Source organism: Esox lucius, chromosome 7 (assembly GCF_011004845.1).
Source record: "Esox lucius isolate fEsoLuc1 chromosome 7, fEsoLuc1.pri, whole genome shotgun sequence".
NCBI lineage: Eukaryota > Metazoa > Chordata > Actinopteri > Esociformes > Esocidae > Esox > Esox lucius.
The window spans coordinates 11,486,929-11,512,393 of NC_047575.1; the positions used below are offsets into that span (position 1 = coordinate 11,486,929).

The following is a 25,465-nucleotide window of genomic DNA, read 5'->3' on the forward strand; positions in this document are numbered from 1 at the left end:
TATCTATTGACCTAGGCTTCTTTCATAGGCGGTTTGTAAATTCTCCCCTAATTTAATATTTTTGATTTATTTCTCTCCTTTGGTCCCAAGAAGAGTCATTATTTTGTGGGTTTGGGTCAGTTTTAGGAAACGCTCCAAGTCCAGGCTGGTTTTAGGTTACTGGTTTTGCGGCTCAGCAACGGTGTCCTGTTTTTCGAGTGGTGGTTGGCTGAAGTGATGTCTATCCGTGCGACCACTAGTGGAGTTATGCATCGCAAAGCGCCACGAGCCTAGCAACAGTATTGTTTACAATAGCAACAAGGCCAGTGGTGTTGTTTTGGCCGGGTAACTTTCTTTCCGTATGATAAACGATCATTACTTATAGAGTCAACTTGTTCCACAACTGGATTGGTTTTTGTTGAGTTATTGTTAACGCTACTACGAAGATGGAATCAGAGAGAGCACTGAACAACCAAAGGGAGCAGACTGCGATAAGCTTCAAGGCATTTATGCTAAAAAATAGTACAAAAAGTAATATTAACCTGTAAGTATATTATAAACCGGGTGCATTGAATCCTGAATGCTAATAGCCGTGGTATATATTAGGCCGTATACCACCGCTATTACGTCACATCAATTTAATTACTTCGGTAATCAGGATCGCAGAACGCCTTCTGGGGGATTTGTGGTATTGCCAATACACCACGGCTAAGCGCTGTGGCCAGGCACCCCGCGATGCGTCGTGCTAAGAACAGCTCTTAGCCGTGGTATATTGGCCATATACCACAAACCACCGAGATGTCTTTATGCGATAATAAACTGATTCTGTGGCTTTCTGCCTAAATATGATTGCCATAGCGGATGGTAATAGCAGCCTTTGATGAAAGTGAGAATGACACTTTTTCAACCTTTCCAGGTATGACCATCTTGCACGGTTACTGACCAAGGTGATGGATGAGCGGCCAGAAAATGTGGTTGACGTTATTGAAGATATGAGCCTTGAAGTGAAGCGTGAATTACTACAGGACATGCAGAGCACATTGAGAGACACACCCCTGGCATCCGCTGCACAGCTTCTGGCTAAGCAGCAGAAGTTGCTATTTTCAAGAGGAGGGGATGGTGGCGACCGAGAGGAGGAACTGGTAAAATAATATGCCCTAGCTAGTAGTCCTGATGTAGGGACGTTTCAGTAAGTTATATGTTGTGATCAGTCATTATTGTCTGTGTCTCATTAGGTTGAAACACCACTCCCCAATGTAAGTGAACTTAGCTACTATCTGGAGCAGGCTGGAGTGGGACTGGGCAGAGAGGAGATGCTGAGGGTCTTCCTGGCACTAAAGCAGCTGGTGGATTCTCAACCGCTAGCGCACTGCCGATTTTGGGGCAAAATCCTTGGCACAGAGGGTAACTATCTTGTAGCTGAGGGTGGGTACAGAGAAGGGGAGGAAGAGGAGGAAGAGGGTCGTGAGGAAACTGCTGAAGAGGATGAACGAGATCCAGAACCTCAGGAAGAGGATGAGGAAGCTGAGGTGATGGAAGGAGTGAGTTACTGAAAAACACCTGTCACACAGTCGTATGCCGATTTAAAGTTACTGTCTATTATGAAAAGTTGATGGTGGCTTCGCTTTTTAGATCGATCCGTTTCCAAGTTCCAACTACAAGCCCCCGCCCGTAGTGCCAAAGGAGGAAAACGGCACAGGTGCGAACAAGTTCACTTACTTTGTGTGCAGTCAGCCAGGCCTTCCCTGGGTGAGGCTGCCGCCCGTCACACCCGCTCAAATCACAGTGGCACGCCAGATCCGCAAATTCTTCACAGGAAAACTTGACGCCCCAATCGTCAGCTATCCTCCTTTTCCTGGCAATGAGGCCAACTATTTGCGAGCTCAAATTGCTCGCATTTCTGCGGGCACCCACGTCAGTCCCCTCAGGTTCTACCAGTTTGCAGAGGGGGACGGTGAGGAGGAAGAGGAGGGTGCCAGAGAAAGCTTTGAGGAGAATTCCGACTTTGAAGGAATTCCTGTTGCTGAAATGGTAGAATCTCTATCCTGGGTGCATCATGTCCAGTACATCCTGCAACAGGTAACACTCAGGTGATCTTCTAGATTGATTCGGATAAGCCATTCAGCCCGTTCGTTGTGCCCGGCGAATGATCCCGTTGCCTCTCGTAGGGTCGCTGTAAGTGGGTGAACCTTGCAGACAAGCCAGAGGATGACTTTGAGGAAGCCGATGAAGAGGAAAAGCAGGAGGAGCCCGATGAGCCGGAGCCAGAGGTGGGACCTGCGCTCCTCTCTCCAATTTCTGAGGATACAGGTCCGACTCAGCTTGTTGGCCTAAATTTAGGTCCAGACATTTTCACTTGTCTTTTATAAGCATTCCTCCTGTCTTAAACTCACTTGGATACTTAAAGTGTATGTATTTCAGACGTGGCCGGCACCTCTCCCTGGACCTCTAAGATGTCCTCTAACCTCCTTCCTCAGTTTGCCATTGCAGTTCTACGCTCCAGTCTCTGGCCAGGGGCTTATGCCTATGCCAGTGGAAAGTAAGATTATTTTTCTTTTGAATGGGTAATTTGTTGCAATAATGTAATAAATCTGCCGTGTAGACAATATCGCAAGTCAAATAACTGTTTTTTCCTAATTTAGGAAGTTTGAAAACATCTACATTGGCTGGGGTCTGAAATGTTCAGGTAGAGGTTACACCCCATCTATTCCATCAGTGCCCCAGCAAGAATACCCCAGTGGACCAGAGATCTCAGAGGCCATGGACCCAAGTCTGGAGGAAGAGCAGGCACTGAAAGCAGTCATGGAAGAGCAGAGAGCTGCTCAAGAAGACACAGAGGGCCTGGGTGGAGATGAAGAGGATGAGGATGATGATGATTGAGGATTACTTTGTTGTAGACACTACATTACAAAATAAGCACTATTTACAGTTGACTAAAGCCTTAATTTGTAAAATAAATTTAAAAAAAAGGCACAAATAAAGTTAGCATTTAATTCATTTTTTTAACGGTTTTCTTTAGATATCTTAGATGGTAGTGAAATGTGTTAGCAAGATTGACCGGACTAGAAGTTTCCGCAGACAAAGAACTGGTTACCCCACTAATGCACCGGTCCTCAACTGCCCATATCATGTCGTTTCTTTCCTTATACAAGCAGATATCTTTATCTGTAAGAGCATGACGAAACTGCAGAGAATAAGAACCAGTTGGGTTTATTTGTAAATGTTGCATAAAAACAAGACAGAATTCATGCAACGCAATACAATAGGTCAAAAATACAGAAGGACTCTGCTAACTCTGAATGAGGTTTAATGCCTTTCTGAAAAATGATATTATCTAGTTTTATAATTGCAAACATGTACATCCTTCAGTTTAGTATGTTGCTATGTAGTACTGATGTTTGAGTAATGTGTACTGTATGTAGTGTTACAGCTTTTCACTTAGTCAAATCTTTAATAAAAAAGACATAATTTGGCAAATAAATGGGAAAGTGCAAAATATAAAGCAGGCCACCACCTTTAAGTGCATTGGACAGGTTGATAGGAATCATCTTCATACTGCCATAAGCACTGAGGTAATCCATCTCCCTTTGAGGGATTTAAAAGTGAATTCCTTTAGAATGGCAACATTAAGTGTGTGTGTGTGTGTATATAAAATGATTGAACAAAATGCTATAATTTAAAGATACATTTTAGAAATAAATAAAAGGGCAATGGCTGCTAGCAGACCCTGATGAAACAATCTTCGACAGAGCAAAAACATTTTCTCTTTCTAAGTCTGAACCTTTTTAGATGCACAAGTAAAACCCATTTTGCCGATGTTGCCATTGTGTAAGACGAGCAGCATATGGTCAGCAATGACCAACATATGTACTTCAAATAAGTTGAAGCCTTGCTTTTTCCTGAATGCCATTTTTAACAACCCACTTTATGACAATATGTTCTAGTGGAACATCGTGTTGCCTGTCAAAGTATGGCATGAGCATTTAATGACTTGGAGTTACTCTACTGAAAATTCAAAGAAACTTTCTTTAGGTAATTATACATCTTGTTTGGATGCGCTAGCTGGTGCTATTCTACAAAGGACTGCTAGTAGTTTATTGTTTTAATCTGTGCCAAGACCATTATTACCTGACAATAAATAACAGACATTGACATTCAGGTTACACCTATTTTAAAGGGTCAAAAGCCTGGTTTGGTACCACATAGAGGGAAATGGAAAGTTCTTTAGGAATGTGAATTAATATTTTCCAAACCAAGGTTGGTTTTGGTTCTGATGGACTAGCAGAATCAAGATTAGCGGAGGTCACTCTCTTCATCCTGTATTTGTTTTTTGATCCTTAGTAACATAGTGGTGTTCCACTGGTCCAATCTTGAGATGGTGTCAAAGTCTTTCACCTGTTACAGAAGAACAACTAGTTTAATGGACCAACATAATTTAACCATGTTATTCTTTCATCATAGAATGAAAAAAACCTACTGCATTAGTGAATCCATCCACATCCTGTTCCTCATATGCATCCAGAAGTTTCTGTTAAAAACACAGCATATGTATAAAGCATATACAGTACTACATCATAATATCTATCACTTTAAATATGTCATGTTAGCTGGTAAATAGTGCAACTAACCAAAATGTTTTGTATCCGCGAAAGTAATTCACAAAGCTGTTTAACTTTAGCGGACAGAGCTGTTACCTCTTACACCCAGAATACACTGCTTGTTTAGGGATGCCAAAAAACTATAGATGCCACTGAAGGCAGAAATCCAAACCGTTAAACAATCCAAGCAGACCATTTTACCACCGTTACTTACCTTAACCAGTTTGCACTCTCTAGCGTCTGAGAAGGCTGGAAACATTTCCTCATACCTCTGTACAGACAGCTAATGGTAGAAAAGACATACAATCAAATTCAACACAACAACATAGAGGCAAAGCATCGCAGTAGGTTTAGCAAGATAAAGACTCACCCTTGCATTAAGCATGTCCACACAGAAGTGACAAAGAGCTGCTTTGAAAAAGTGGTCTTTAGCGCCGTACTTCAACAAGACACTGTCCATTGCGTATGTTCCAATCTAAACATCACAAAAACAGCCAAACAAACTCATGATAAGGTTACTGGAAAAGCCTTCTACAGAAGTTATTTGGTAGTTTTCTTACCAATACTAAGGGTAAATACAAACCTGTTCATAAATGTCTATAGCTTTCTGGTACTGTTCCAGTTGAGCAGCGTAGGTGGCTACTTTCAGAAGGCACTTATTTGCAGCACTAGAATGAGATTGACAAGAAGAGAATCGGGTCAAAAGACATTGGCACAAGACCAAAAGAGACATGAAATTTGGGATGGAATACAGCAGTACAGAGGCCTAAGGGTGTAGTGAGTAAACCTTATCTGTTCTCGGTTAAAGCACTCAGTACAGAAGTCCAGAAGCAACGTTGGCATTAGATCTGTTCATTGGGAGCTTCATGGAATGGGTTTACATGGTCAAGCACATGCACACAAATTTGAAATCACTATGCGCCATGCCAAGCATCGACTGGAGTGGTGAAAATCAAGTGTGCCTGTTCAGAGCTACAACAAAATTGTATGTCCTCTGCGTGACCCCAAAACAGCGCCGACCAGCTGAGGCATGGATTCCACAAGATCCCTGAAGGTATTCTGTGGTATCTGGCACCAAGACATTAGCAGAAGATGCTTCAAGTACTGTAAGTGGCAAGGTGGAGGCACCGTGGATCGGACTTGTTGGTCCAACACATCCTACAGATGATCAATCGGATTGAGATCTGGGGAATTTGGAGGCAATTCCTTGAACTCTTCACCATGTTCCTCAAACCTTTCCCAAACAATGTGTAGAGTGGCAGGGCACATTTGTCGGTTTGAACCAGATGGGGAAAGCCTTCATTACCCTCGCGCATCAATGAACCTTGGACGCCCAACACCTTTTCGCCGAGATATATGTCTAGAACCAAGCATTTTAATTATCTTGGACATGGGTAGGTTATTTAAAGGGATTGTTTGCCCAAAAATCATATTTCGGTAACAGTCTAATAACCCTGTGTAGATCCTTCAGGCACATTGAGTCACTTTTTAAAACAATTAATTATTCAACTCTGTCTCATTCAATAATTAGCATCGTACAAATTCATGAATGGAAACTGTACATACCCCTATCGCAAAGCTGCATTGCAAGTGGAAAACTACTCTAAAACACCCAAAACTAAGTGGTGTTATTTACCTCAAAGAACATGACGTTGTTGTATTCCTCAAAATAAAGTTAACATTTTCGCAATATAATTCTCATTTCAAATAAACAGGTACCTCCTGTGTTTACCGGTCAGGTTTGTTCACAATTGTATCAATCCATGCGTTAGCTCGGGAAGAGGAAGTGCATAAAAACTAAATGAAAGTTAGAATTCGCTAGCTAGAAGTTACCTATTACATCTTTTATATTCATATTAGGAACACCATACTAATACTGTGTTTGACCCCCTTTCGCCTTCAGAACTGCCTTAATTCTACGTGGCATTGATTCAACAAGGTGCTGAAAGCATTCTTTAGAAATGTTGGACCATATTGATAGGACAGCATCTTGCAGTTGATGGAGATTTGTGGGATGCACATCCAGGGCACGAAGCTCCCGTTCCACCACATCCCAAAGATGCTCTATTGGGTTGAGATCTGGTGACTGTTGGGGCCATTTCAGTACAGTGAACTCATGGTCATGTTCAAGAAACCAATTTGAAATAATTCGAGCTTTGTGACATGGTGCATTATCCTGCTGGAAGTAGCCATCAGAGGATGGGTACATGGTGGTCATAAAGGGATGGACATGGTCAGAAACAATGCTCAGGTAGGCCCGTGGCATTTAAACGATGCCCAATTGGCACTAAGGGGCCTAAAGTGTGCCAAGAAAACATCCCCCACACCATTACACCACCACCTCCAGCCTGCACAGTGGTAACAAGGCATGATGGATCCATGTTCTCATTCTGTTTACACCAAATTCTGACTCTACCATCTGAATGTCTCAACAGAAATCGAGACTCATCAGACCAGGCAACATTCTTCCAGTCTTCAACTGTCCAATTTTGGTGAGCTCATGCAAATTGTAGCCTCTTTTTCCTATTTGTAGTGGAGATGAGTGGTACCCGGTGGGGTCTTCTGCTGTTGTAGCCCATCCGCCTCAAGGTTGTGCGTGTTGTGGCTTCACAAATGCTTTGCTGCATACCTCGGTTGTAACAAGTGGTTATTTCAGTCAAAGTTGCTCTTCTATCAGCTTGAATCAGTCGGCCCATTCTCCTCTGACCTCTAGCATGAACAAGGCATTTTCGCCCACAGGACTGCCGCATACTGGATGTTTTTCCCTTTTCACACCATTCTTTGTAAACCCTAGAAATGGTTGTGCGTGAAAATCCCTGTAACTGAGCAGATTGTGAAATACTCAGACCGGCCCGCCTGGCACCAACAACCATGCCACGATCAAAAATTGCTTAAATCACCTTTCTTTCCCATTCTGACATTCAGTTTGGAGTTCAGGAGATTGTCTTGACCAGGACCACACCCCCTAAATGCATTGAAGCAACTGCCATGTGATTGGTTGATTAGATAATTGCATTAATGAGAAATTGAACAGGTGTTCCTAATTATCCTTTAGGTGAGTGTATGTCTGAATAAGAGCAGGAAGATTTTTGTTCAGGGTATAGAGCCTTACTTGTTCTAACCATAATACACAAATGATGAATTGACTGAATAGGATCTTGGATAACAGCTTAAGGAGGTCCCTGGTGAACCCGTTAATCCCCTACCCTTGCCCAGAATATCCGGAGGCAATGTGTACTTTGTGTATTATGTCTCCAAGGGTTGATGGGTTTAACTTGGAATTGCATTCGCCTTTGGTCCTCTTCTAAGTGAATGTGGGTCATGATCCTCTGCATTAAAATGTTTCTCACAAAAATTGTGTGTCTCATTGGTGGAGTTGCTACATTGATTCTCCCACAATACGACTCGGGAGAGGCAGAGGTATTGTCCCAATTGCAGAGTGGGTAGAATTTAATTAACTCAACATGCACAATCAGGCAGAAGTAGATATCGATACTTACAAACAAAGGAAATCCAGAAGTTCAAAGTTAATTTATCAAATGCACCAAATAACACAGTGATATTCTTGTGACATGGCACATGAAATCTACGTAGTAAGAATTAAGAAATATATAAAGCAAAAATATAGCAATAATATGCATAAGTGTAAACTAGCAGCAATTTTAAAAAGCTAGGTGAAGCAACCCATCTTCACAAAGCTTGTTGAGGTTAAAGTTCACGCTCACCTCGATGACATCACTGCCAAAGAACAGAAGCTGTGTATGGTGGTTATAGAAAATAGTTCAATAGTGCCAGTTTGAATTCAACCAATTCCGCCGACTGTTTCATCAGTGTAGTTTAAAAAATTTAAATTAATTGATGCTTCCGCAACAGATTATTTAATGTAGTTTGAAATGTTTTGGAGTACTTTTCCGCTTGCAATGCACCATTGCAATAGTGGTACAAGATGTTTCCATTCTTGAACTTGGACGATGCTAATAACGCAAATGACAGAATGTGACAGAGCTGAATAATGGATTGTTTGAAAAAATGACTATGAGCCTTCTGGAATATCTTTTGGTGAGTGAACTTTTGGATGAACTATGCCTTTAATATTGTGTGAGAGAATATTAAAATACCTAGTTGACTCCTCTCCTTTGTAGTAATCTGCTGCCTGTTCATAGTGAGAAATGGCCTGTGGATTACAAATGCAATGACATTTCAATAATAACTTTTCAATAATGTCAATAGGCAAAAATATATGTGGAGGATCTCTGAAAATGGTGCATTACAGGATACCACACACTATTATGTGGCTTTTTAACTGACCTTATTAACATCTAATAGCTCACTCTCATAGATCTCAGCAATAGATATATGGTGTTTGGCTGCAATGGTGAAACGGCCCTGCAGACATGAAAAGGTGAAATAATAATGAACACATCGCACAATTAGTGGTCCTGAACAATAGGCACTATTTTCATTAAGCAGGCTTCAATTGTTATTACAGTCTTCAGTTGTGTATGCAGAATGCAGCTTCTCACCATGTCTGTGTAAATTTCAATCACTTGGGTCAGGCAGTTGATGGCCTCTGAAGAGAAACAGAATTACAGTCAAAAAGGAATCACAGTTTAACCAGAATCTTCAGTGTTAGTGAAAACACCTTTTTTCTTAATTATAAGTTCTCTAAATGGTGAATCCAAATGATCCCAAATACCCTAAACCAAAAGTTTAAAAAAAATCTACACTTAATAAATTTTACTCATAATCCAAAACGTTTGAGGAAAAAAAAATAAAAAAAATAAAATAAAAAAAGACTACAACGTGTGGTATAGCTGTAATCAGAAGGGCACTGTAATTGGTAACAATGAATAAACCCTGTAAACTGTAGTAATTTCTTATAAGAAGGGGGGGGGGGTGAAATTAAACAAAGGCTCAATGACCCAAGGGTGAAAAATTGCCCCATAGGTCAAAGCTCAACCACCATTTTTTCCAGCCGGTCAAATGGGTTTTCTGCACATGCGTCTGTTTTCCAACAACAAACACACCACTGTGTTGCATAGCAGATAAGCTGTACTTTCATGTCATCCAACCATCACTTTTCTCAATTATGCTTTTAGATCACTGGAGTGAGAAACACTTCAAAAATGCTGGAAGAGCTCCGGCCACTACCAGGAGCTATAAGCAAACACCCGCCTGCTCTACTCTCTCTGCTCCACCTCCGAACCATGGATTACTGTATGGAAACCAAAAAATACTGGGAAGAAAACACCAATGTGAAGTGATGCCTTAGATCTGGAAAAAAAAGACCAGATGCTGGAAGAGTTGGAGGCCCCTGCCGCTGGCCCCATAAGAACAAACAACTCTGCTCAGAAGCAGGTGGGCCACCGCCATCTAAACAATCCACAACAAAACAGCCCTACAACTAGCCCCAGACAATCTTCAAGGAAGAAAACTCAAGAGAGACAATTTAAAACCAAGCAACAGTCCCACTACCCATATTGTGGGCTCATCCATGACTAAACCTTTTTCTATGAGGAAACCAGAGACCATTTGCTACCTGGGTGCACTGATCCGAGACATTGACTGTATATTCCCATTACTAATTAGTGAACCCGTCTGTGTCAGCCATCACTGTCCATGTAGGGTCAAATGATTTTAAAGATGACTGATTCATAATCTACTTAAATCAGGTAAACCATGCATTCTCAGGTCCACTCTCAACTCCACGGATTATAATTTCAGTCTAATACGGCAGCTGTATGCTTGGCTTAAGGATTATTGTTGATCATTGGGTATACAATGTGGCCAATTTCACAGCTTTCCTACACCAACCAAAATCATTTATCCGGGATGGATTACATCTGAATAGATAAGGCACAAGCATTCTCTCCACAAACCTGGCTCTCACTTTGGAGAGCTTTTGGGAATATGTCTTTGACCTCAATATGCAGCCTTGGGTTTTGATACTCAGAATTGTCTGCTTCTCCATCAGACTGTTCTCTTTGCTCCTACCCCAGTTTTGAATAGTTTTAGGCACTACTAATACATTTTTTAATGGACCTTACAGGTGGTGGAACACAATCTTAGGTTTGATAAATTCCTGTCAGGCTTCAATCAGAAACACAGTACTGAAACTGCTCTTGTTAAGGTTACAAATTACTTCTTGTTGAATGCTGACTCGGGAGAATGTTCAATCTTGTTGTTACTGGATCTTAGTGCAGCTTTCAACACCATAAACCACAACTTTTAATAGACAGACTTAGAAATTGGGTTGGGTTCTCAGGGATTGCACTAGATTGGTTCAGATCATATTTGTAAAATAGAGCATTTGTAGTGTCCATTATTTTTTTTAATTTATCCTTTATTTTACCAGGGGATGTCCCATTGAGATAGTCAAATCTCTTTTACAAGGGAGCCCTGGGGCTACAATTACACAAATTACACAGAATCACAGAAACAGTCACATCAACAAAATTGATTTACAAAACATAGGAAATTATTAAAAATAACATAAAAGGGTTATTTAAAACATGTGCATTGTTCAGATTTGGATTGCTTAAGTAATTGTTTAAAATGTTCAAGTGGGATAAAAACAGAAAGCTTCAAAACTTTTTGGAGCAAATTCCAACACCAAGGAGCAGCATAACTAAAAGCAGTCTTACCAAATTCAGTTGTTACACGTGGGATATTTAGAGTCAGAATGTTATTGGAGCGGAGATTGTAAATGGAATGTTTCCTGGTTAACAAACTAATAAAGATAGCTGGGTAAAATACCATTGATAGCTTTATAAATAAAAATGTGCCAATGGAACCATCTACGCAGACCAGTTGCCTCATAAAGATGACAGTGATGAGTGTGTGTCTTGGCATTAGTAATAAACCGTAATACACCATGGTAGACTGTGTCAAGTGCATGCAGCATGGTTGAGGCAGCATGCATATAAATAACATCCCCATAGTCCAAGACTGGTAAGAAAGTGGCACTGATCAATTTCTTCCTAGCTTGAAGCGTAAAACAGGATTTATTTCTAAAATAAAAGCTGAGCTTTACTCTCAGCTTTCTCACTAATTTATCAATATGAACTTTGAAGGTTAGCTTTTCATCAATCCACAGACCAAGATATTTATAAGATGAAACACTTTCAACACACTTCCCATCCTGTGTTTAATACCAGTCTAAGTTCAATGAAGGCGGCCTGTAATAAATTAAAAGACTGCTGTAGTGATTGATAAGCTTGAGCTAGGGTGGGTGCAGAACAATATAGTACTGTGTCGTCTGCATAGAGGTGTATTTTGCCATTATCTGCTACAGAGGCGATAGTGTTTATGTAAATAGTAAACAGGACCGGACCAAGAATAGACCCTTGAGGGACACCTTGCCGGACCCCCAGGGGGGCAGAACTATGCCCATCGACAACTACAGTTTGTGTTCTGTTGGCGAGATAGTTTCTGAACCAATCAACTGCCTTAGTCCCCAAGCCAATGTCCCGGAGCCTCTTGAGCAGGATACAGTGATCAACTGTGTCAAAGGCTTTTGACAAGTCAATGAACAGGGCGGCACAGCTCATCTTATGATCGAGGTCACAGATGATGTCATCAAGCACCTTAGTAGCTACTGTAATGGTACTATGCTTGGCCCTAAAGCCTGACTGTTCTGGGCAAAGTATGTTATGATTTTGTAGGAAGCCTTTAAGTTGGGTATTTACTAACAATGATAAGTCTTCCTCTGATCCTGTCATATGTGGTGTTCTGCAGGTTTCCATCCTGTGGCCAATCCTGTTTTCTCTGTATATGCTTCCATTAGGTAGTATAATTCAGCAGCATGACATTTATTTACATTGTTATGCAAATGATACACAGTTGTATTTGTCAGTAAAGCCAAATGATTTGAGCAAGTTGTGTGTTGTGCATAATTGCCTTGAAAACACTACAAACAGGAAGTCCAATAATTTTCTTCAATTAAACACTGATAAAACCAAAGTTTTAATTATTGTCCCCTCATCTATTTTGAATTAAGTTCAGTCGGCTCTAGGATCACTAACAAAAAAATTTAGTGCCTGTGGCCAGAAATCTGGGAGTTCTCTTTGATCCAGACTTACAATTTGAATAGAACACAAAAAAAAGCTTGTGCAGTCATGCAAAAATATGTAAATGTCACATCATAAGCCTTCTTTATAAAATCCCAGTGTCAATAATTTGGCAAGGGTGCAGAAGTCATGTCTGTTCCATTAACCCAGCTATAATTTGAATTATTATGCAATCGTAATATCTATACCTTGAGGGTCCACTTTTTTAAACGCATTGCCTGCATCAAGGAAATTGATGGCTCCATCCAGTTTGTTGTCCATCTGCAGATGAAGTTGTGCTGCTTGGGAGAATGCACTGCCAGCAGCTGGAATAAAATATTAATCCATATTAGAGGTTTTAAATATCCCACCCACTAAATGTCTATTATAACTTAAAAACAAACCATCTTACCGCTCCAGTTTTTTGCCATTTTGAACATGTTCCCTGCCCTGACATACATGTCACATGCTTCCTCATACTTCCGGGATGACCCTCTGTAGAGAAACACAGATACTGTTTTAAGACCTTATTTATTATACATATCAATACAAAATGTTTGGCATGACAATGAATCAACAAGACATAACGGAATATTTATTAAAACCACAAAACAGATGGTATGAAGCCAGGCTCCCAAGTGGTAAGAATTAGCATAACTCTCTCACTGTCAGTAGACCACAGCTAATAAAGAATCTTAAAATAAATTGTGCATCTCAGAGGCTCACAATGTCGTGTTATATAGCTTATTAGTTAGAGCGTATTCATAGGAAAATACTTTCATGTTAAAATATATGTATATTATTATGGCGTGAACCAACACAAACAGCTAACAAGCCACCTAGCTGACGTAGTTGTTGGCACATACCCGAACAAGATTCCAAATCCTCGTGAACATTTTCTCTTCTTATCAGCTTCAGCTATGAGAGCCAAAGCCTCCTTCTCTTTCCCGGAATTATCCATATTATAATTTAAAAAGAGAACTCTGGAAATGTTACGTTGTTTTTAATGCAGAACGCAATATGCCCTGTATTTATATTCGGCTACGCGTCACGTAACATTGAATCCGGAAGTACTAATCAGGTGATCAGTGTGGATGAACTGTAAAAGAACGTCAGCGACACATTGTAGCAATCATCTTTATATAATACATGTATTAATGCATGTATTACCGAAATATTACTATGTAAAATACAATGGAGGACTATCAACCACTCAAAGGAAGTTTGCATAAGAGTTTTGGCTTTAAATTGGATTCCAAAGGACATTTAACAGACAAAAGCATCGTTTACTGTTTACATTGCGAAAAGAGCTTTTCCTATCATCAGCATCACAGCAATACAAGTTTGCTTTACCATTTACGGAAAAAACATCCTCAAATCACTAGTGAGGAAGGAGAGTCAGATTCGGAAATTACAGGTATTTATTTCGTTCTCATGCATTTATTTTGGTACATTGGTTATGGTTATTAGTAGGGTTTCTATTAGTCTTCTGTTTGTAAGCGCGTTTGACTATTATCTGTATTTGGTTCCGGTTCAAAGGTCTCAATCTGTTGATAGTGTTCTTATTTATTTTTTTAACACCGAGCGCCTTAAGTCCACGAAGGCAGATGGGGTTGATAATTTTTTATTTTTCATAGTTGAAGTATTCTGGAAATAAAATAATGAGTAGTTAACGTTAGTCTTAGGTCAATATAGCCTACTGATCAAGGCTCAATGATCCGTACTTTAGGGATCTTACTTTCCGCTTTTGAAAAGATAATGATTTGGTTTTTAACTTAAATTCGAATGCATGACAAATAAGATGTCATCATCCTATAAATGGTGGATATTATTACTAAAGTATGTGGTAGTTATATGGCAGTTATTTCTATGAGTTATTGTTTAGGAATGGGAATTATAGAACATTACAGTTTGACCTAACGCAGACCATATTTGTTTATCTTCCATTCCAGTTATCTCTGACAACTCCAACATGGATTTCAGAGGGTACCCCCTGTCAAGCAATGTGCCCCCAAATTATCGGAGAAGGGGGGAACGGGGAGTGGCAGGACAGGTCCTGGATAGACGCAAGTCTACAGTTTGGAATTACTATATCCAGCTTAATGAGATGTTTGTTGAGTGTAACATATGCAAGCGGCAGTTGTCTTATCACAACAGCACTACAACTATGAGGGAACACCTCGTCCGCAAACACAATATACGCGACAACGTGCCACCCGTACTCGATAACACAGCGGTGGCTGGTGCCCCGATTCCAGCTACGGCCCTCCAGCCAATGGCTCTGCCTGGATTCCCATGCAGCAGCTCCACTAATGCACCAACCGCCAACACAGGCTTGTTCCAACCAGATTTACAGATAGTTGTAAAAGAAGAGCAGCAGGATGCTGCCTTATCTCCTGAACAATGGGCAGCCAAACGTGCACGAATCACAATTGCTCCTCCAGCTGTAGGAGACGGTGCCACCGCTAACCCCGCCCCCAGACAAAATCTGGAGCCATCAAACTCAAATAATGGTTTACTATACAGTGAGAACAGCAACTTTGGCGATATCAACCGCAGCGAAAATGGCGTCAAGCAGTCCAGTGATAAACGCACTGGAGTCCTGACTGAACTGATAATGGAAATGGTGTACAGAGACTTGCAGCCACTGTCTGTGGTGGAGGAGAGGGGGTTTTGTCTCCTGTTGAGTTGCTTGGAGCCACAGTACCCTGTGCCATCTCCGTCACAGCTCGGCAGCCTTATTTGGCATCGATACGATGTTCTGAAACGGCACCTGCAGCAGTATCTCCAGTCAGGCCTGGCGCCGCGTGGCATAACACTGTGCACTGAATGCTGGCAGTCTGTGGCGGGCTGCGAAGTGGGCACCGGTGGACGGCCCTTCATCACTGTAAGTGCACATTTTGTCGACAAAGACTGGCGCCTTGCCCGTTGTGTACTGCAGACACGCCCCATGCCAGATATCAGAGAGGCTGCTTGTGGAAGAGGGTTCACCCAATTTGGGGAGAGCCTGAAGGAGGTTCTCTCCGAATTCCATCTCCCACAGAGCTCGGTTTTCTGCATTGTGCACGATGCTCCCAGGACATCGGACGGAAGAGGGACTGAGAGCACAAGGCTTAAGAAAAAGAAAGACAGCCACATTGGTGGACCGGGCCAGGTACCTCAGGATCTCCCAGAGGGGTGGGTGGCTTTACACTGTGCAGGGGAAGCCCTCAAACTCTGCATCCAGGAAGGACTAAGGATGGACCCTGTCAGACAGGCCCTGGCTGAGGCCCGCAGGATTATCTCCCATTTCCAGCACGACGCCCACGCTGCCACGGCTCTGATCCACAAGGCCGAAGCTGCAAATAAGGCAGGTGCGTGTCTGGTGCTGGATGACCCGGGGCGATGGGCCACCGCTATAGACATGTGTGACAGTCTTCTAGAGCTCAAGTGGGTGGTGAGCTCAGTACTAGAGGAACAGAAAGCTGCCCCAAATTTAGCAGACCACCAGTGGCGCCTCATCCAGGAACTGGTGCCGGTGCTTAAGACCTTCCGCATCGCCGCCTCCTTTATGAGCGAGGACGTCAACGTGTCCATCTCCGCTCTTCTCCCATGCCTGCACGGCGTTTCCCGGATCCTGGGGCAACACGTCGCCGAGACCACCTGCCCCGTAGCTCGAGGTGTCATGGAGACGGTTCAGTCAGGGATGGAGCGACAGTGGAGACTGGGAGAGGACGAGGCCTTACTGGAGAATCCCGCCGTCCTCTCCTCATTTCTGGATCCCAGGTTTAAGGAGCTGCGTTTCCTGAGTCCACATGCACGCAGTAAGCTTCATGACAGGGTCAAGGACCTGTTATCCGCTCAGGCACAAACAGAAGCGGACGAAATTAGCAGAGAATGTGATAAAGGAGGCGATGACGAGGACGGTGAAGAGGGAACGGACAAGGTCATGACGAACATCAGACAGGATATCTCCAAGTCAAGTGTCGCTCCCATGGATTCACCGATGTCCTGTGAATCAAATGAAGGGGACATCACGGTGCTTCAGCATCAGCTGAAGGTGTCCCAGACCTCCGCATCCCAGGTAATTGAAGAGGGACTGGGTGAAAGCTTGCGCTACAGCACCGGAAATGGTCCCAGGAGAGTGGGCGGCGTAGCAGGACTGTCTAACCCGTTAAAAGGAGACACAAAGCCCCCTTCTTACAGGCAAGTGAGCCCTATACCCAAAAGCATGTACGACATACTGCTTGGAGAGGATCCCACGGAGCGAATGCCCGAGATCCACCAACAGCTGGAGAACTACATTGCAGAGCCCCTGTGCAAACGCAGCCTTTCACCACTCCACTGGTGGCGTTCTAAGGAACATCGCTTCCCTGCCGTGGCCAGACTTGCACGTACATTCCTGGCAATCCCTGCTACTGCCGTGCCTGCCGACAGAGCCTTCGCTCCTAGAGAGACTACAGTCGCTCAGCGCAGGGCGATTCTGGGGCCCCAGCATTTGGAGCATATTCTCTTCCTTCACCAGAACAGTGACTATGTGGAGAAGCTAATGGGAGGGTCAAAGGGTCATGAGGACAGGGGCAGCGACAGGAACGCAGCCAAGCAGACAAGAGAGACTCTGTATCAGTCTTTAGTGTCCTATGAAAGCATGTCTTGAGTGGGAGTTGTTTTGATCAGTCCATATACTTAACTTTAATAAGGAGAAACTTGTCATGCCTGTGCACACACACCACAGGACTATAAGAAAAGATCCATCCTTTTAGATGTATCTGACATCCACTCATCCATTTGAGGTTATTGGCAGCTATGAGATTCAAAGCCTCACTTGTGTAGTGTCTGTATTTAGAGTGTCCCTTAAGTATTTGGACAGTGACATGTTTTTTGGCTCTGGACTCCAGCATTATTGACTTGTAATGATGCAATGACAAACATGTTAAAGTATAGACTGTCAGTTTTAATTTAAGGGTATTTTTATGAATCCTTCAGAAATAAATAGTCCCCCGATTTAGGCGTAGAAAAAGTATTTGGAAAATTGAGTTGAATGATAGCTGTCTATTATTCAGCAGATGTGTTGGTTGAAATTATTAGTGCATGCACGAGACAGCTGTTAATGTCTAGTCTTGATTTTAGGCTTTGCTTTTGGAGTTGGTTTCTGGTGTCTGAAAATAGGAGAACAAGTGTCAGTACAGTCAAACAGGCCATCATGACACCAATAAATCAGAGGTAGCCAGAACATTAGATGTGCCAATATCATGTGTTTGCGAAATTAATTAATGTTAATAACCTAAAATGAAAGCAGGCAGTCTGTAGTTTAACGTTCAGTAGTTTAAAGTCATTGTTCCATTGCAAATCCTGTGTGCTGGAATAGCCAAAACAACAGCACAGTTTGTGTAAATTTGTGTTGTGAGCTATGAATCTTATTCACACTTTGTTGCAATACTAAAACAATATGTAGCCTACAGTATATGTAAAGTTGTAAGAGGTAGTAGATGTAGACTCAATTTAACTGAATGACAACACACATTAACCATATCTATGGTTTGCATAATGTAAAACACTGACTTGTACATTATCCTAGCATGATGTCCATGTAGAAATGTCTCAAGCCCCAACTATGTAATATGGTTTTGGTATAGTTGTAAACATTGTTCAGGCAAACAATCAATTAAATGACATTTATTTCAAAACAACACCTGAGTGAAACCATAAGTTTAACTTTCATCAACACTCTCAGGTTTACAGATAACTTGCCACTCAGGTAAAGATCTGTTCTCTTCCAGAACTAATAGATTGTCCGTCAAGACTTTTAACCTGAGTGTTTTAACACAGACCAGAACAGTTTGTTGTGAAAGGCCAGTTCGCTATTGTAATTCTCTGTTCTTAGCTGCCTGGGATTTAACCCCAATTCATACTGATATTGATCAAAATAAAAAGGTCAACTACAGGACATTTCAACAAGGATTTCAGGTTCCTTAAAAAAAGGGTTGTTTAAAAACTTTGAGACAGTGTCTCATAACAATAACTGAACCACTTGTCCAATTGCAGAGAATTACTAAGGAACGTTAATGCCATATAATTTAAGGTTGTAAACCGTATTCATTTCTGGGGCTTTCTTTAGTTTAAAGATTGTTTGGAGGTGATTTTAAATAAATATGTGCCAATATGAATTCAGTGTTTCACTTGACTTGTGTGTAACTCAAACCAGTGAACTATGTATCATAGAGGACCCCTCTGGTTGAGTAGACTAATGGCTCCTCATAACAGTCCTGAGTGGAAGCTTTTGGATGAGGATTGTCTGCAGGGCAGACCAAAGGCCAGCCACATCCGGTCAGCCACTCTCTCTCCTGCTGTCGGTGGGTCTTCATATGAGCACTGCGACTCTTCACCTTGTCAAATACCCTGGAGGACACGGGGGGGGGGGAGACATTTAGTTCAAACGGGTTCCAAAACAGGGAGGGGGTCAACCCGGATTAATGTATAAACCAAGGGACTGAAAATTCAGCGAGGCAGCAGTGTGTTAGCTACATTGTAATTGTCCTAGTGAAGTTCCACTGACCGCCCACACTCTTGACAGACGTACTCCAAAGCACCTCCTGTGGTGGTTTGCTCTTCCTGTACTGACAGAGTCCTGTGGTCTGGTTTAGTCAGGGTCCTCCTGGGCCCCCACCGGCCCACGGGGGGGTCAATGTGCTGCCGTGCACCGAGTGGAAAGGATTTCCCAGGAAACTGCTGGTGGGTACATTGGACATGTCAACAAAGTAAGTCAAATGGGTGTGTAAGCTGATCCAGCGGTATAAGCCACTGGCTCTGGTGCACAAATACCACTGCAGGATGGGTTTGAATCCAGCATTGCTATATTTCAACAATCTTCTTACACTGTCTTCATTGAAGCATAAAAATGCCCCAAAATAGATCTTACAAAAGCATGGTTTGAAACATACTTCCTCATAATACACTCACATGCTCTTCACCTGCAGCCTCCTTTTTCTCTGACACTCGACCTCGCTGCTTGAATTTCTTGAGCTTCTTCATGGCATAGTAGTACTCAACACACTGGGTCACTGACTTGGTCTGTAACTTCAGTGAGAGAACTGTCAACGCAGTGTCTTCAGGCATCCACTCTCGGCTATACCTGTCCAGTTACAGGGCTACGTCACAAGGATACTCTTACCACACTGTGAATCAGCTGGAAGTCTTTGTCGTGGATGAGCAGAGCTTTACAGAATAGCTTCTTCTCTTGAGGACTCCAATCATCTGACCCTGTCGGACGTAGCATTTAAGACACGGCTTTAACAGTGCTCATGCCTCCTTTTACTCCATCCCATGTTTCAGACTGTCAGATTGGGTACCTGGGTAGTGGTAGTCACTCAGTGGGTGTGTTGAAGAACGGAAGTCTCCCCTGACTAAGAGTAGATCCAGAGCAGCCTGGTGACATATCACACAACGCACACTATCAGTTGTCCTGAATCAACTCTGCGTTCCCAGGTACGGTCATGTTGTACTGCTCACCAGAATGTCTCCCTGCACCTCATGCAGACAGTGGAGGGCCAGCTCAGTGTTGGTGCCCCCTCCTGGCAGCACGCTGGAACAGCACAAGTCTATCAGGTGGGTGACTGGAAACAGGACAGGAAGCAAGACAGTCAGTCCACCACTTGTATGCATCTCAGCTCAACTGTGGTAGCAATGTCACACGAGGTCCAGGTTGACGATACCAAGAGGATGCTTTTGTAAAGATATTTTTTCAGGCATTCATGGTTAACTGACGAAATGGGAAAAAATAAAGATCACACTAGGAATTCTAGCAATTGAAAGAAAGGTAAAATGAAAAACAAATAATAAACACCCGATTGTAGAATTTCAGTTTAGCGTTCAGCGATCACATGGCAAAAAACTATTTACTGTAACTGTGTTCTTTAAGGCATTTTAAATAATCTACAGTCACTTCACTTGATTTCTTGACCACTGGTCATATGTTCAATGCCAATCCTGTAGAATCCAGCAATAGGGTTCGTCCTATGCTTTAGTTCATTTCAGACGCTTTCCCATGGAAATATTACATTGTCCCAACCCGGGTATCTGTAACCTAGCGTCAATGTTACTACCAATACAGTAGCTCATGCCATAACAATCAACAATGTGTCTGTCTCCATGTGTGTGAATGTGTGTGAGACAGAAAGAGAAACACACCCCCCTTTTGTGTGTCCACGTTAGTGGACATGTCGCCCCAGGGAGCCCAGACTAGCTGGGCCAGGTGCTCGTCATACAGCATTAGGAGGAGGTTACGTATGGGTGGGATTTCAGCCTGGAAGCGTTGGCCCACGTTGATTCTCCTGGAAGTCACACAGGCTGTTTAGCTACAGACAGACAGAGAGGCTGCCCCTCAGGGACTTGGTCTGAACATGCTGCCGGGGGCACACGTACGGCTCAATGCTGACCACTGGGTCATCCATCATCAAGGAGACCCCGTCGGCTCCACCTGTAGGGCAGAAGTCCACAAAACACCCGGGATCAGCTGTGACCTCCAGCGCCGTACCTGCTGACGGACTTCCTGTCACGATACTGACCCAGAGACATGGCATAGATGCTGCGCGGGGGCGGGCCCGGCTGTAGGGTTGGCATCGTGTTGAAATACAGGCCGGTCCCTGGGCGCAGCGGGCTCAGCATGGGTGGGGGGGTGTAGGGGGGAGGGCGGAACCTGGGGTCGAGGAGGTGGTCCGCCAGGTATGTGGGGGAGCGCAGCTGACTGGGATAGCCGCATGCCGCGCGACACCAGGGGGCGGAGACGTCCTCCTCTCCTGGGAGGCGCCGCGGGGACGCGGGAGGAGGCGAGGTCAGAGTCGCCGTCGGGTCGAGACGCAGGCTCCTCTTTGATCTCCCCGGACCACTCAGAGGGTTCTCCGTCTGTTGCAGCGCCGGCCGCACGGGGCAGCGAGTAAAAATGGCACGGGTTAGAGAACAGCCACGGGTTAGAGAACAGCCACGGGTTAGAGAACAGCCACGGGTTAGAGAACAGCCACGGGTTAGAGAACAGCACAGACCGTTGTAGAGATGCCCTTTATGTTTTCCCAAACTTACATCAAGTGCTTGCAGACTGCCCGGGTCAGTCTTTACATTGACCGGGACTGAAACAGGGATGACCAGAGGAGACAGAGGCATGTGCTCTGCTGAACACGGAGACCTCAGAGTCGCTCCTCTCTCTACGGGCTGCAGGAAACATCCCAGGCAAACACAAACATACAGCCTGTAATTAACCAAGATTACTAATATCACTAATGTTATCCACAAAAGGCTAGTGCAGCTGTTACCTCTGGAGAGGAACATCCCGTTACAATGGAGGGTCCACTCCACATGTGGCTGTGCTCTGGCTTGTGAGAGCCAGGGAATACCCTAAGGCAAGAAACAGCAGTGTAACACGGCAATCCAAGGGCTTATTTTTGTGAGTTCTCCTACCTTGGTTCAACACACAACTTTTACACATTGACCCACCTGTCACCAGACTCTTGTCCTTCTCCAGGCCAACCTGCATTGTCTCCCTGTACAGAGAAACATATTCTAAATGAAGAACTGACCTGGACATGTGTCTGGTCAAACTGTTAGCAGTAGTGTAGGTACCTTGAAGAATTGACATGGGTCGCTGTTTGAGCTGAATGAGGCCATGGCCACCTGGCTCGGGGAGACCAGGTAGAACGGTCGAGGGCGTGGCCGTCGTGGTGCCAGGAAGGAGGCGGGGTTGGGTGTGGGAAGGGGCGGAGCGGGCAGATCGACAGCCACCACCTTCTCCCTCTGTCTCTTTCTCTTACTGTCTCTCTTCGCATTGCTTGTCTCCAACTTCAAGACACTGTAGAGGGAGGGCAGGTTGATGGCTGGGTTGGGCTTGTTCGGAGCGCTCGGGTTCGAGTGGATGAAAACAGTGTTAGGGAACAATTTGGACTTTACACCGGAACCCAAGCTTGCGGTCGGGTCAACGGACAGAAACGAAGTGTCAATTCTGAGCTTCGCTTCAGACTTCACTGGGACAGAAGACTGCCTGAGACAAGTTGCCTGCTCCAGCTGGGACTGAGAGGATTTCTCCTCTGGGAAACACTCCACGCTCGAGCTATTAGCCTCACTGCAGTGATTGTAGGACAATACTTTTTCCAGTGCTTGGAGGTCACCCACTGGGAAGTCACCACTATCCCAACCATGAAGCCCCTCCCCTCCAGGAAGTAAAGATGGTAGAGTGGGCTCAGAGGCCCACTGGGGGGGGTGTAATTCACCGGGGCACTCACAACAGGGACCTTTGTCAGGACGCTGCCTCCAAGTGTCCAGGACTAAGATGGTCTTTGACTGAGGATCGTTCAGCTGGAGGCCACTTGGGGGAGCAAATCTCTTGTAACTGTTGAAGCTGCCAAAGCCGGAGTAGTCAGCCGCCTTCTGGTGAGTATCTGACGTAGGCTTGCATGGGAGAAATGCAGGAGGGTAATTAGAGCGAGCTGTTGCACCTCCCAGATACGGAGGATTATCCGCTGGCTCCCATTGGGCGCTCTGGGACGTGGGCGGGACGAGGGAGACGCCATGCTGAGAGATATAGTGACGTTTCAGGGAGTGGGAATCACAGTAACTCTTCTGGCACCCGGGAGCAGAACACCGGAACGGCTTGCGTTTCCGATGGGTGGACATGTGCCCATTGCTGGAGAAAAATATTTTCATTACAACATTCAAATGTCAAACGACTATCCAAAAACATACTCTCTATTTATAATGTTAGATTCTAGAAAGAGGAGATTTACAGGTGATCGTGGCGTTTAAATGCTCTCTGGCAGATAGGGCATACGTATGGTCTTTCCTGGCGGTGGGTCAGCAGATGTTTGTTGAGTGCGTTAGCCGTTCCAAACACCTTATGACAGAGTTTACACTCATAACCAGAGCGCCTCACGGGTACAGTCAGCGATGGCTCCTCTGGTGGGCTCTGTCCCATGACGACAGGACCAGAGGAGTTGTCTGAATGGACGTAACAGAAAAGGGATGAGGTAGGCCCACGTACCGTGAGGTCCAGACATATGGACAGCGACAAAGGTTTTGTGGTTTTGTCTCTGTACTCCAGCACTTTGGATTTGATACATGATGGGGTTAGAGTACAGACTGTCAGGTTTATTTCCAGCGTATTTTCATCCATATCTGGAAGAAAATGCCACGAAACGTACATAACTAAAGATTGCAGCAGTACAGGCCTGGCAGAACATCATCAAGAAAGATACCCAGTGTCTGGTGATGTCAATGGGTTAAGTCAGTAACCGAATGCAAAGGATTTGCAATAAAACACTAAATATATGACTATATTTAAGATTATGTTAATTATTTCTGGTCCCCTAAAATGTGGACACTATGTATAAAATGGGCTGTAATTAATATACGGGTCACAATTTATGGATTATTGCTGACAGTCTGCACTTGAATCTCAGTCATTGTTTGACTTCAAATCCAATGTGCTGGAGTACAGTGCCAAAACAACTTAACTAATGTGACCAAATATGTACTGACTGCACTGAATTTACAGCTTAATCCTAAAAGGTACAAAAACAAGGATAGCATCACCGTTCTTCCCATAATTACTGATCCTACAGACAAAAGACAAATAAGCTAGATTCTGCTTCAATGACTCACCATTCTCTGTGTTTCTATGAGGCCCGCATCCTATCCACGGCTCTGAGTGAAACTGGTGTGAGGAGGTCAGGGGTGGGTCAAGGCCCTTGAGGACATCAATATCATCAATGTTGAAGTCCTCACTAGAAACAGCGGGCAAACCGCCCATGACGTATTCCTCACTCTCCAACACCATATCTTCTATGAGCGCACGTTGATTTGTCTGTTGCTTCGCCATACCTGCATGTTTAGTAAATTTCAGTGACAGTAGCTAACTATGTTCCAAACACAATTGTTACACAATATAAAAGGCACCAGTCACTGAATGGAGTCCATTATTTGAGATGTGCGATTTTTGTACGCTACAGCTGGACAAATGCAACCGTAAGGCCAACCATGCAGGGTCGCTAACACGGTATAGCCTCATATCAATATCGAGATGGCTGTAATACTACGCGACTAGAAATAATTATTGTAATAGTTCAAATGCAGTCTCTTGTGACTAACTGTATGACTGCCTGAAAGACCTTTATCGATCTATTTAGAAAGACAAGTTAACTTAGCTATATTTAGCTATCTAATCAAGCTGGTCACTGCAACTAACACAGAATCACCTCAGACAAATAACCTTGGAAACCTAGTAAACTAGCTTGCGTTAATAATGTTAGCAACCAGTGTGCTACCAGTTTGTTGGCATAAAGTAAGCTAGCATGTACAAGCTGTAATCATGAAATAAAGTTGTAAGTACATGATGTAATAGTTAGCTGCCAGAGACTCAACAAATACATTCTAACCTTTAACCAATTCCACTCAAGTTGTCCAGAAATATTTGTCAGTAGCAATCCGGCAGCTAATTTAACAGCATAAAATATTAGAATTAGGCAAGTCAAACCTTCAAATATTGGACGTGTGGTGTGGGGAAAACGGATGTACACGGTATGACTGGGCCGGTAAGATTTCCCACTGCCATATAGTCGATCTTATAGACATACGAACTACATTGATAATTTAAAGCGGCAATCGTCGTTAAAAAACGGCTAAAAGCAGAAGGATGAGATGGAGAAATGTACCCACTTTTAAATCCATATACAGCTAGACCATCTATTAAGAAAATATACGATTTAATGTTCTGACTTACGAATTCGAATAATGAGGATTTTGTAAGAGGCATTCCTAAAGAAAGAATGGTTAGACAACTTTTAGATAACGGACTGAATATGTATTCCAGCTAGACTTTTT

The 25,465-nt window shown here is 43.5% G+C and overlaps 4 protein-coding genes across 5 annotated transcripts; 2 read left to right on the forward strand and 2 right to left on the reverse strand.

Moving 5' to 3' along the window:
* Positions 1-44: 44 nt before the first annotated feature.
* rsph4a (radial spoke head component 4A) lies at positions 45-2,960 on the forward strand. Its single transcript, XM_010870499.4, has 7 exons — positions 45-523; positions 896-1,121; positions 1,215-1,520; positions 1,612-2,058; positions 2,148-2,289; positions 2,401-2,518; positions 2,622-2,960. The coding sequence occupies exons 1-7, from the start codon at positions 426-428 to the stop codon at positions 2,857-2,859; spliced, it is 1,575 nt and encodes a 524-aa protein (XP_010868801.1). The 5' UTR covers positions 45-425; the 3' UTR covers positions 2,860-2,960.
* Positions 2,961-3,173: 213 nt separating this feature from the next.
* On the reverse strand, positions 3,174-13,690 carry napaa (N-ethylmaleimide-sensitive factor attachment protein, alpha a). Its single transcript, XM_034293400.1, has 11 exons — positions 13,492-13,690; positions 13,038-13,120; positions 12,835-12,951; positions 9,101-9,147; positions 8,886-8,963; positions 8,696-8,751; positions 5,161-5,245; positions 4,948-5,052; positions 4,792-4,860; positions 4,457-4,507; positions 3,174-4,374 (listed from the first exon to the last, which is right to left on the reverse strand). The coding sequence occupies exons 1-11, from the start codon at positions 13,584-13,586 to the stop codon at positions 4,273-4,275; spliced, it is 888 nt and encodes a 295-aa protein (XP_034149291.1). The 5' UTR covers positions 13,587-13,690; the 3' UTR covers positions 3,174-4,272.
* Positions 13,132-18,771, forward strand: si:dkeyp-117b8.4 (zinc finger BED domain-containing protein 4). Of its 2 annotated transcripts, none has more exons than XM_010870496.5 (2): positions 13,132-13,266; positions 14,578-18,771. In XM_010870496.5, the coding sequence occupies exons 1-2, from the start codon at positions 13,179-13,181 to the stop codon at positions 17,259-17,261; spliced, it is 2,772 nt and encodes a 923-aa protein (XP_010868798.3). In that variant the 5' UTR covers positions 13,132-13,178; the 3' UTR covers positions 17,262-18,771. The 2 variants fall into 2 exon arrangements, with proteins under 2 accessions (XP_010868798.3, XP_010868797.4); XM_010870495.5 differs by lacking the exon at positions 13,132-13,266 and adding an exon at positions 13,802-14,042.
* On the reverse strand, positions 18,762-25,158 carry LOC105010864 (zinc finger protein 541). The gene is made up of 16 exons (XM_020048081.3): positions 25,119-25,158; positions 24,248-24,466; positions 23,374-23,584; positions 22,217-23,273; positions 22,091-22,137; positions 21,910-21,991; positions 21,680-21,808; positions 21,169-21,505; positions 21,026-21,080; positions 20,792-20,934; positions 20,114-20,217; positions 19,954-20,029; positions 19,776-19,864; positions 19,565-19,675; positions 19,161-19,333; positions 18,762-19,003 (listed from the first exon to the last, which is right to left on the reverse strand). Exons 2-16 carry the CDS (start codon positions 24,462-24,464, stop codon positions 18,814-18,816), a joined length of 3,021 nt encoding a protein of 1,006 aa, XP_019903640.3. The 5' UTR covers positions 24,465-24,466; positions 25,119-25,158; the 3' UTR covers positions 18,762-18,813.
* Positions 25,159-25,465: the final 307 nt, after the last annotated feature.